Here is a 12,130-nt window from a genome sequence, read left to right as displayed (position 1 = left end):
CAGTAACAATGTTTACGAAATGTTAGAAATGGGGTTTTTGGTTGGCAGTTAGGTTGCCCTCTGTCCAAGCAAGAACCCTCACTCTAGTCAGGGTAAGTCACACACAATCCAAAATCAGCCTGTGCTCACCCTCCGGTAGCTTGGCACGAGCAGTCAGGCTTAACTTAGAAGGCAATGTGTAAAGCATTTGTGCAATAAATCATACAACACCATAGTATAACACCACAAAAATACACCACACAGTGTTTAGAAAAATATAGAATATTTATCTGGATAATTGTAGGTCAAAACGATCAAAGTTGCAATACGAATTTGTAAAGATATCACTGAAAAGTGATATTAAGAGTCTTTAAGTCTTTAAAAAGCAATAAAGTGTCTTTCAAGCACAGAGTACCTGGTTTCTGGTGGGAAATCTCCTCAGAGGGCCACAGGAGAAGAGATGCGTGGAAAAAGGGGTGTGTGCGTCGTTTTCCGCTCAGCACACACAGACTTGCGTCGTTCTTTTCCACGCGGGGAAGTCGAGCGTCGTTTTCCGGCGCGCAGACAGTCTCTTTTTGTGGATCGCGGGGATTACCAGATGTCCCGGGTCTGTGCGTAGATTCTCCTGCTTATTTTCCGGCTGCGCGTCGTTCTGCGGGGCTGCGCGTCGAAGTTTCGATCTCACGGTAGGCGTCGCGTCGATTTCTCCTTGGAAGTCGGGCGTCGTTTTCCTTGCGAGGCCGTGCGTCGAAATTTTGGTCTCACGGCAGGCGTCGCGTCGATTTCTCCTTGGAAGTCGGGTGGCGTTGTCCTTGCGAGGCCGTGCGTCAAAGTTTCGCACTCACGGTAGGCGTCGCGTCGATTTCTCCTTGGAAGTCGGGCGGCTTTGTCCTTGCGAGGTTGTGCGTCGAAGTCTCGATCGTCCCGAGGGCGTCGCGTTGATCAGCGTCGGTGTGCGGCGTTTTTCTCGCCGCGAAACAAGCTGTGCGTCGAAATTTTCGGCGCACGGAGCGTCCACGTGAAAGGCAGAAGTCTTTTTGGTCCTGAGACTTCAAGGAACAGGAGGCAAGCTCTATCCAAGCCCTTGGAGAGCACTTTCACAGCCAGACAAGAGTTCAGCAAGGCAGCAGGGCAACAGCAAGACAGCAGTCCTTTGGAGAAAGCAGACAGGTGAGTCCTTTGAGCAGCCAGGCAGTTCTTCTTGGCAGGATGTAGTTTCTGGTTCAGGTTTCTTCTCCAGCAAGTGTCTGATGAGGTAGGGCAGAGGCCCTGTTTTATACTAAGTTGTGCCTTTGAAGTGGGGGTGATTTCAAAGAGTCTCTAAGAAATGCACCAAGTTCCCTTTCAGCTCAATCCCGTCTGCCAGAGTCCCAGTAGGGGGTGTGGCAGTCCTTTGTGTGAGGGCAGGCCCTCCACCCTCCCAGCCCAGGAAGACCCATTCAAAATGCAGATGTATGCAAGTGAGGCTGAGTACCCTGTGCTTGGGGTGTGTCTGAGTGAATGCACAAGGAGCTGTCAACTAAACCTAGCCAGACGTGGATTGAAGGGCACAACAAGTTTTTAGTGCAAAGAAATGCTCACTTTCTAAAAGTGGCATTTCTAGAATAGTAATATTAAATCCGACTTCACCAGTCAGCATGATTTTAGATTACCATTCTGGCCATACTAAATATGACCTTCCTGCTCCTTTCAGATCAGCAGCTGCCACTTCAACAGTGTATGAGGGCAGCCCCAATGTTAGCCTATGAAGGGAGCAGGCCTCACAGTAGTGTAAAAACGAATTTAGGAGTTTTACACTACCAGGACATATAACTACACAGGTACATGTCCTGCCTTTTACCTACACAGCACCCTGCTCTAGGGGTTACCTAGGGCACACATTAGGGATGACTTATATGTAGAAAAAGGGGAGTTCTAGGCTTGGCAAGTACTTTTAAATGCCAAGTCGAAGTGGCAGTGAAACTGCACACACAGGCCTTGCAATGGCAGGCCTGAGACAAGGTTAAGGGGCTACTGAGGTGGGTGGCACAACCAGTGCTGCAGGCCCACTAGTAGCATTTAATCTACATGCCCTAGGCACATGTAGTGCACTCTAATAGGGACTTACAGGTAAATTAAATAGTCAATCATGGATAAACCAATCAATAGTACAATTTACACAGAGAGCATATGCACTTTAGCACTGGTTAGCAGTGGTAAAGTGCTCAGAGGTCAAAAGCCAACAACAGCAGGTCAGAAAAAATAGGAGGAAGGAGGCAAAAAGTTTGGGGATGTCCCTGTCAAAAAGCCAGGTCCAACATGACCCCCCACCAGCCTAAAGCCAGGGGAGAACAATCACTATCCTGATGTACTTCCCTGTTTGAGACGACAGAACAAGGACCCAGGCCCACAACAGCAGGGGCATGCTCCAGTTCTTCGCCTTCCTGACTCCAATTGGATCCCTCTGTCCATACTCTCAGGGCCCACTAAGCCCATCCATGGGGAACCTTTCTCCTTTCCTGCGGATCCCATCTGTGCAGCACCTAACCTTACTTTGCTCACAGATGTATCCCAGGAGCAGGATAGTACCCCCATGACCAACATAGTGGTGTTGCCCACTCTACCCCTGGGGTGTGACACTTGTCCCCTCCCCAGGGATAACTCTGTCCACCCGGACAGCAAGCCACAGTGATTACTGACAGCTGCCATGGATGAGAGCCAGGCCCCAGGCCTCTCAAAGCTCTCCAACCACTGTGGCTGTGGAGAGTGGGGGGCGGTAGCCCCAGGTGCTGGGCACCCTTTAACCACTCTCCCTTCCACCAGGTCAGGGATGACAGCCTGAACCTGGTCCTCCCCTCTGGGGCTTTGTACCCTCCTTCCTGGAGCGGTACCCCCAGAGTCCAACATGGCCAGGGGGCTTACAGAAGTCGCCCTGTACCATTCCTCCACCAGTGCAGGGCTGTTAACCTGCCACTGGCCCTCCAACCTGGGGTCTGTACCTTCAGGTGGGACTAGGGCCCGGGGTGAGGCTTCCCTCCCCCTGCCCTCCCTTCTGGGGTCCAGCACCCTCCAACTAGGAGTGGCCTCCTCAGAAGACAACATGGTAGGGGCACTGTTATCAGTAGCCCCTCCCTCCAGGTCCAGGGGGACACCCTGAACCTGGTCTTCCAGCCCAGGGTCTGTACCCTCAGACTGGATCACCGCCTGGCAAACCAGGACTTCCTGGGGGGCACGCCTACCCCCCACCAGGTCAGAGTTTAACCTCTGCACCTGCCCATTCAACTCAGAGTCACCACCCTGAAGTTGAACAATTGCCTGGCACGCCAGGACTTCCTGGAGGGCACACTGACCCTCCGCCAGGTCAGAGTTTAACCTCTGCACCTGACCATTCAACTCAGAGTCACCACCCTGAAGTTGAACAATTGCCTGGCACACCAGGACTTCCTGGAGGGCACACTGACCCTCCACCAGGTCAGAGTTTAACCTCTGCACCTGACCATTCAACTCAGAGTCACCACCCTGAAGTTGAACAGTTGCCTGGCGCACCAGGACTTTCTGGGAGGCACACCTATCTCCCACCAGGTCAGAGTTTAACCTCTAAGCCTGGTTCCCCAACCCAGGGTCACCACCCTGAGGTTGGGCAATTGCCTGGCACGCCAGGACTTTCTGGGGGGCACACCTACCCCCCACCAGGTCAGAGTTTAACCTCTGAACCTGGTCATCCAACCCAGAGTCAACACCCTGAGGTTGGACAATTGTCTGGCACAGCAGGGCTTCTTGGGAGGCACACCTACCTCCCACCAGGTCAGAGTTTAACCTCTGAACCTGGGTATCCAACCCAGAGTCAGCACTCTGAGGTTGAACAATTGCCTGGCACGCCAGGACTTTCTGGAGGGCACACTGACCCTCCACCAGGTCAGAGTTTAACCTCTGAACTGGGCCATTCAACTCAGAGTTACCACCCTGAAGTAGAACAATCGCCTGGCACGCCAGGACTTCCTGGAGGGCACACTGACCCTCCACCAGGTCAGAGTTTAACCTCTGAACCTGGTTCTCCAACCTAGGGTCACCATCCTGAGGTTGGACAACTGCCTGGTACACCAGGGCTTTCTGGGGGGCACACCTACCCCCCACCAGGTCAGAGGTTAACCTCTGAACCTGGACATCCAACCCAGAGTCACCACCCTGAGGTTGAACCATTGCCTGGCAGGCCAGGACTTTCAGGGAGGCACACCTACCTCCCACCAGGTCAGAGTTTAACCTCTGAGCCTGGTTCTCCAACCCAGGGTCACCACCCTGAGGTTGAACCATTGCCTGGTATACCAGGACTTTCTGGGGGGCACACCTACCCCCCACCAGGTCAGAGTTTGACCTCTGAACCGGGTTAGCCAACCCAGAGTCACCACCCTGAGGTTGGGCAATTGCCTGGCACCCCAGGACTTTCTGGGAGGCACACCTACCTCCCACCAGGTCAGGGTTTAACCTCTGAACCTGGCCATCCAACCCAGAGTCGACACCCTGAGGTTGGACAACTGCCTGGCACGCCAGGACTTTCTGGGGGGCACACCTACCCCCCACCAGGTCAAAGTTTAACCTCTGAACCCGGTTATCCAACCCAGAGTCACCACCCTGAGGTTGAATCCTTGCCTGGCATGCCAGGACTTCCTGGGGGGCACTCTCACCCCCCACAAGGGACACGCCGTCCCCAAGGGCCACACAAGAGTCTGGTTGGCGCAGGTCTCCCGACCTCTGCCCATCCGGCAGAGTCTGGGTTTCCCCCAAACCAGAAACGGTCTCACCTGGGTCATTCCTGGGGGGCTCTGCTCTCAGAGCTGACCCCTGACTTTCGAGATCCTCCACTGGGGTCTGCCACCCCCTCTCAACCCTATGTCTGGACTTCTGCACCCCCTCACTAGGAGTGGTACTGCCAGACACCAGAACTGTTGGGATGCTGTCTACAGTCATCCCCCCAAGTTCTTCTGCCACTGCGGGGCTTCCCTCAAAAGGTGGCCCTACGGTACAGGTTAGGCTCTGAGACCTACCTGGGACACTACAATCCTTTCCCACCTCACTTGGTCGGGAACCACCTAGACCACTCCCTTCAGGAGCACCCCCAAATGCCTCTTCAGACTCTCTGGTACTCACCCAAAAGTCTGCCTCCACGGTAAGTTCCCTGGGGTCAGAGAACTCACACTCCACCTGGTGTTGGCGTAGCTCTGGAAAATAAGGACCAGACATATGCTCTCCAGCAATTACATCACTCTGCCCTTCACATGTATTAACCACAGTACCCTTCACCCAACCACCTAGTAACTCAACCTTGGAAAAGCACTCTACTTCACCCTCCTGAGACTGGTGAGACAGTATCTGACTGTCCCTGACACTCAACCCAAACTCTTCTGGGATGTCTCTACACTCTATATCCAGGACGTCCACCAGGGGGGAACCCTTTTCTCTGTCACTCTCTGCTAGAGTCAGTAAAGTGTCCCTCCCCCCAGTAGGAATATGACTCCCTGTGCCAGTTCCCCAATCCTTCTCAGGGACCCTGTGCATAACGGGAACTACCTCATACCCTTGAACCGCCTGGGGTGTGTCAACTCTCTTCTTCAAGTTGGGTACCACATCTCTGGGCTTGTGCCCTTCTTCAGCAGTACTAGATGCAAGATTTTTGCTGCCACCATCTGAACTGGACTCAGCCCTTCCGGCCTCCAGTTTCAGCTCTTTACAGCTCAGCTCTTGAGCTGCAATCTTTTCTTCTTCCAGGGCTAAGAGACTTGCTGCCTCAGCCCTTTCAATAAACTCATCTAGCTCTTCCATCCACCGTGCTTGAGCCATGAGCCATTCTTTTTTCACTGGGTCTCTTTCCTCATCTGAGTCGTCCTCCTCCTCCTCTGAGGGGTACTTAGTCATTTGGTTTCTTGCTGCCTCTCTCTCTGCCCATCTCTCTTCCTCCCAGACTATGTAGGCACGTAGCATCTCTGCTTTAGTAGATCTCTTTGCTACAGGAAGGCCACATTCTCTGCAAAGCTTCCTTAGGTCAGCCTTAGTGAGGTGGTCAGTAGGCAAAAAGAATAAGTAGGTAAGCGATCCCATTCTGATAGGATCTTACCAGCAAACCAAAATCCAAAGTCCAAAATATCAATAGTATATCCAGGAGGACATCAGAGACCAAAAGTCAAAAAAGAGATAAAAAATCAAGTTGACCTTCAACTGTGGGTAGGTAGTGAAATACTTAGCTACTGTATGTCACTGCACAAACACAAGTCCTATCCTCACCGCTGATCACCAATGTTAGAAATGGGGTTTTTGGTTGGCAGTTAGGTTGCCCTCTGTCCAAGCAAGAACCCTCACTCTAGTCAGGGTAAGTCACACACAATCCAAAATCAGCCTGTGCTCACCCTCCGGTAGCCTGGCACGAGCAGTCAGGCTTAACTTAGAAGGCAATGTGTAAAGCATTTGTGCAATAAATCATACAACACCATAGTATAACACCACAAAAATACACCACACAGTGTTTAGAAAAATATAGAATATTTATCTGGATAATTGTAGGTCAAAACGATCAAAGTTGCAATACGAATTTGTAAAGATATCACTGAAAAGTGATATTAAGAGTCTTTAAGTCTTTAAAAAGCAATAAAGTGTCTTTCAAGCACAGAGTACCTGGTTTCTGGTGGGAAATCTCCTCAGAGGGCCACAGGAGAAGAGATGCGTGGAAAAAGGGGTGTGTGCGTCGTTTTCCGCTCAGCACACACAGACTTGCGTCGTTCTTTTCCACGCGGGGAAGTCGGGCGTCGTTTTCCGGCGCGCAGACAGTCTCTTTTTGTGGATCGCGGGGATTACCAGATGTCCCGGGTCTGTGCGTAGATTCTCCTGCTTATTTTCCGGCTGCGCGTCGTTCTGCGGGGCTGCGCGTCGAAGTTTCGATCTCACGGTAGGCGTCGCGTCGATTTCTCCTTGGAAGTCGGGCGTCGTTTTCCTTGCGAGGCCGTGCGTCGAAATTTTGGTCTCACGGCAGGCGTCGCGTCGATTTCTCCTTGGAAGTCGGGCGGCGTTGTCCTTGCGAGGCCGTGCGTCAAAGTTTCGCACTCACGGTAGGCGTCGCATCGATTTCTCCTTGGAAGTCGGGCGGCTTTGTCCTTGCGAGGTTGTGCGTCGAAGTCTCGATCGTCCCGAGGGCGTCGCGTTGATCAGCGTCGGTGTGCGGCGTTTTTCTCGCCGCGAAACAAGCTGTGCGTCGAAATTTTCGGCGCACGGAGCGTCCACGTGAAAGGCAGAAGTCTTTTTGGTCCTGAGACTTCAAGGAACAGGAGGCAAGCTCTATCCAAGCCCTTGGAGAGCACTTTCACAGCCAGACAAGAGTTCAGCAAGGCAGCAGGGCAACAGCAAGACAGCAGTCCTTTGGAGAAAGCAGACAGGTGAGTCCTTTGAGCAGCCAGGCAGTTCTTCTTGGCAGGATGTAGTTTCTGGTTCAGGTTTCTTCTCCAGCAAGTGTCTGATGAGGTAGGGCAGAGGCCCTGTTTTATACTAAGTTGTGCCTTTGAAGTGGGGGTGATTTCAAAGAGTCTCTAAGAAATGCACCAAGTTCCCTTTCAGCTCAATCCCGTCTGCCAGAGTCCCAGTAGGGGGTGTGGCAGTCCTTTGTGTGAGGGCAGGCCCTCCACCCTCCCAGCCCAGGAAGACCCATTCAAAATGCAGATGTATGCAAGTGAGGCTGAGTACCCTGTGCTTGGGGTGTGTCTGAGTGAATGCACAAGGAGCTGTCAACTAAACCTAGCCAGACGTGGATTGAAGGGCACAACAAGTTTTTAGTGCAAAGAAATGCTCACTTTCTAAAAGTGGCATTTCTAGAATAGTAATATTAAATCCGACTTCACCAGTCAGCAGGATTTTAGATTACCATTCTGGCCATACTAAATATGACCTTCCGGCTCCTTTCAGTTCAGCAGCTGCCACTTCAACAGTGTATGAGGGCAGCCCCAATGTTAGCCTATGAAGGGAGCAGGCCTCACAGTAGTGTAAAAACGAATTTAGGAGTTTTACACTACCAGGACATATAACTACACAGGTACATGTCCTGCCTTTTACCTACACAGCACCCTGCTCTAGGGGTTACCTAGGGCACACATTAGGGATGACTTATATGTAGAAAAAGGGGAGTTCTAGGCTTGGCAAGTACTTTTAAATGCCAAGTCGAAGTGGCAGTGAAACTGCACACACAGGCCTTGCAATGGCAGGCCTGAGACAAGGTTAAGGGGCTACTGAGGTGGGTGGCACAACCAGTGCTGCAGGCCCACTAGTAGCATTTAATCTACATGCCCTAGGCACATGTAGTGCACTCTAATAGGGACTTACAGGTAAATTAAATAGTCAATCATGGATAAACCAATCAATAGTACAATTTACACAGAGAGCATATGCACTTTAGCACTGGTTAGCAGTGGTAAAGTGCTCAGAGGTCAAAAGCCAACAACAGCAGGTCAGAAAAAATAGGAGGAAGGAGGCAAAAAGTTTGGGGATGTCCATGTCAAAAAGCCAGGTCCAACACGAAACAACTGTTCCTGGCGGGGCAAAAGTTTGCTTATTTAAAACAAAAAAATTACGATGCACTGAAAAGTATCTTGCTGTACATTAGGGTCAATGTTCACTTTCCTTTCTTGAGAACCTCAGGTCTTGCATGGCAGTCCCAAGTAGGCAAATCCAGTGATGGTTGCCCTACCCTAACTGAGTGTTACTATGGCTTGGTGGCTCTGTGGCAGACAGCTTACCAGGGCAAAGCTTCACACAGGTGTAAACTAAATCTTTCACTAACTCTAGTTAGAATGAGGGAAACTGTGAGTTAGACAGGAGCACCACTGATTTACAACAGTGCTCCCACCCTCCCAAACTCACAGTGATCCTCCATGTGTTTTTGTATTGTTAGTGAACCATATTTGATGACAGGAATAACTCTACTCGTCTGTTTTGCTGAAATGCCTACCCATACATTCTAATGACAATTACTTGTTCGAATGTCTGCCCTTCATTGAACATGAAAGGCCATGTATGCATGACAGATTGGCAGCAACTGCTCACTACAAACTCTCATCTGTGGCCTCCCTGACATTCATCCTATCTGCTTGAGAAGATTGACTGCACTCCCGATCTACCTGTCTCAGACTTTATTTTTCAATGGAGGGCATAGGATTGACAAAAGATGCCACAATACACTTTCGGACAAATAAGAAGCCAAATTATCCCGCCACTAACGAAGCTCCTCTCTGAAACTCCAGACAACAGCAGCTCTGCTTTGAATTCACCCACCTACAATCCACAAGAGTGTTAAAGACCCACCACATCTGCTCAGTGTGCAGTGCCACACCTCATCAATATGATGCCTACCTAAATTTCTCCCTCTTCAAGTCCTCCTATTCCAACCCTATGTTGATGCTCTGAACTGCCTTTCCATTTGTGCAAAAGTTTCATATAAAAACAGCAAGAAAACTACATGTATGCAATTACTTATCTTCCAACCTAGGGACACAGAAGTAAATATTCAAGTCCTCAGTAAAGCACAACATAAAGAAGACATTGTGGTGTTGATCTGGTCTCCACTGTGATTTTTGTTTGAAAGACTAGCCAGGCGGTCTTGCCAACTGCGCACCAGACAATTAGACCTCCAGAATGGCAGGAATGTCGAGAGCATTGTAATTCAGAATCACGTTAAGTGCACAATTGTCAACTTTCGGGGCCTTATTTAGAGTTTGGTGGACAAGGACTTCCATCCAAATGTGTTGGATGTCCTGTTCAGAGTACCATTGAATACTGTGCACTTTTTAAACGGTGAATGGGACACATTTTTGATGACATACTCCTTTTTTCAAACTTTAAATAAGGTCTTCTGTCTTCATATGGCATTCTACAATCTACAAGATTCGACCTTGGGGGAGTGACCAAGGCTGCCTAACCTTTGTCTTGTCAAATATAGCTTCCCTCAAGCACTTAATACTTTATGAGATGTCAGACGATAATATATCTTTGACTCATTGTATCAATACCACCACAACAAAAGTGGCATTTTGCAACAAGATTGTGCCTCTATGATCAAGCAGTATAAATGTGACATACATTAGCTGAAATAAGGTTGTGTACTTGGTGAATGTGTTGTTCCCTTGGTGTCAGGTCCCCTTGTTCAGGCTTTTGATCCTTCCATTTCTATTCAACGCTCAGACATCTGCTGTTATCAAGCTGTGAGAATTAGGTCTGCCCAGTGGCAGCCATGTTTATACTTCGTAACTAACAACCTTCATTTACCTTCCCAGCACTCCCTCTCCTTGGACGATGAGAGGGAAAAAAGCCACATTGACGCTTTTCTTTTTCTTTTTTTTCCAGATACTGAAGAGTAAACTGGCTGCAAATGTATTTCGCCATTTTAGCTGAGCTTCTTCATTCTTCCACAAAGGAACTATTTCTTGGGAAGGCATTATATATACAGCTGTCAAACACTCTTCCCACTGGCTACTTCACAGTTATTTTTTTAGTGTTTTTAATGTTCTCTTTTTTTCCTCTACAAAAAAGTACAAAACGACTCGGCTTTTGCACAACAGGCAAAGAGAATAGGAAGGCTTATTGCAGCCCCCACTACCCCTGCCTGTTGCATTGTACAGCTTTGGCTTTGGAAGCCTCACACAGTAAAATGGCGCATCAGGAGAGAACTGCACTATTATGACTCATAATCCAGATGGTTCTTTCATACGGTAAAGAAGAAATGAGACAGCTGCACGCGGTGCTGTTGACTGTTTTGGCAAAGAAGGAGCATTTGACACCTGAAGCTCTTGACTGATGAAGATTTGTGGCAAAACAAGACTGACACTGATTTTGACACTGTCCAATAGGGTGCATTTTCATTGTTTTTGTATCTATCTCTTAGACAAATCTATTTTATCGCTGATGATTTTATTTTTGTTTGTGCATTTAGTAAAAAAACTGTATTAATTCACTAACGTTGCTTGGAACTGGGTTGATTGTTGCTTCTGAGGCAGGGTATTTTCTTTACATGGTCTTCCAAAACTGGTCTGTGGTTTCAGTTGGGACAGGTCACCACAGGAAGCTAGCAAGCTGGAGTCACTACATTATTTCTTTTAATTACATGTGTTCTTTACGTAACAGTTTTTTTGGGTCTAGATAAGAGGAAAGGGACCCAACGCTGAATGTTATAAATGGGATGTCCTGGATTACTTTTTATTTGACCCTTCCTTACTAAATATTCTAGAAGTCCAATTACAAGAGTGTTTTTATAATGTTAACACAATACATTTATACATTTTTAAATGCCCCAATGGTCTCTCTTCCTGTTTTGTTTGAATTGAATACCATGTACCCTATGTTTCACTTCATGCGCCAATACAATGGCAACGTAACATAAATATTTCAGTAAATTACTTGCACAACTCATTCAGACACAGGTTGCTAACGCAATTTCTAAAGGCACACACAGCTCAGCGGGGGCAAATGGTGCCCCGGGAGAGATTACGTTTTCGGCTGTTTTTGTGTAATTTTTGACACACGCCTGAGAGGGGGCAAATGATGACTGAAGGGAGTTCACGTTCCCTTGTGTGTGTTTCGGGTTATTTTTAATCGACCTCTTACTAGCATTCCAACTCTCACTTTCTGGTTACTGTAATTACTGTGCACATTTCACTCATTCAATCTTAGTAACTCAAAACCAAAGCATATATGAGATAAGTACCTGGTTTAATAGTATTTGGTAACATTTAAAAGGGAAGTTAATGTGTATATAATGAGGAGATCAGTAGGCATAGTCAGCCCAGCTGATTACTTGGCTTGGAAGTGAGATAGGCTGACCCTGCGGTGGAAGGATAATGCTGAAGAGAAAAAAAACATAAATGTGGGGAAGCCATATTGGAGCAGTAGCAAATACAAGAGCTATTTCAAGCCACATTATTTTTTATCAGCCACGAATGAAACTATTACTTCCACCCCCTTCTTTCAACACAAATTCTTGCCCTATATTTTATAAGGGTACTGTTTCTGGATAGCAACGTAGTGGCAATATAGAGTCTGCCCGTTAAATAACTAAATGTTAAAAATAATGTTCAAACTTAAAGGATTTGTCCAAAAACATTATGTAAGAGTATCTGTCAAAACAATAAGAAATGTAAGACCTTTATGT

General features: G+C 48.3%; 1 protein-coding gene across 11 annotated transcripts in view; it reads left to right on the top strand.

Annotated features, from left to right (window-relative positions):
- The window catches only part of PDE1C (phosphodiesterase 1C), a 1,966,671-nt gene that overhangs the window by 1,894,932 nt on the left and 59,609 nt on the right, over positions 1-12,130 (top strand). For 5 of the 11 annotated variants that reach the window (XM_069215197.1, XM_069215242.1, XM_069215261.1 and 2 more), the window contains one exon: positions 10,330-11,276. The exons of the other annotated variants lie outside the window; for them this stretch is intronic. In XM_069215197.1, coding sequence (XP_069071298.1) covers positions 10,330-10,343 — 14 coding nt within the window. In that variant the 3' untranslated portion in view covers positions 10,344-11,276. Of the gene's footprint in view, positions 1-10,329; positions 11,277-12,130 lie in introns of those variants that run through there. 11 annotated transcript variants of the gene reach the window in all.

The sequence above is a fragment of the Pleurodeles waltl genome, chromosome 2_1 (assembly GCF_031143425.1).
Source record: "Pleurodeles waltl isolate 20211129_DDA chromosome 2_1, aPleWal1.hap1.20221129, whole genome shotgun sequence".
Lineage (NCBI taxonomy): Eukaryota > Metazoa > Chordata > Amphibia > Caudata > Salamandridae > Pleurodeles > Pleurodeles waltl.
The sequence above is the reverse complement of the archived record's forward strand: the minus strand, read 5'-3'. Positions and strand labels throughout refer to the sequence as shown.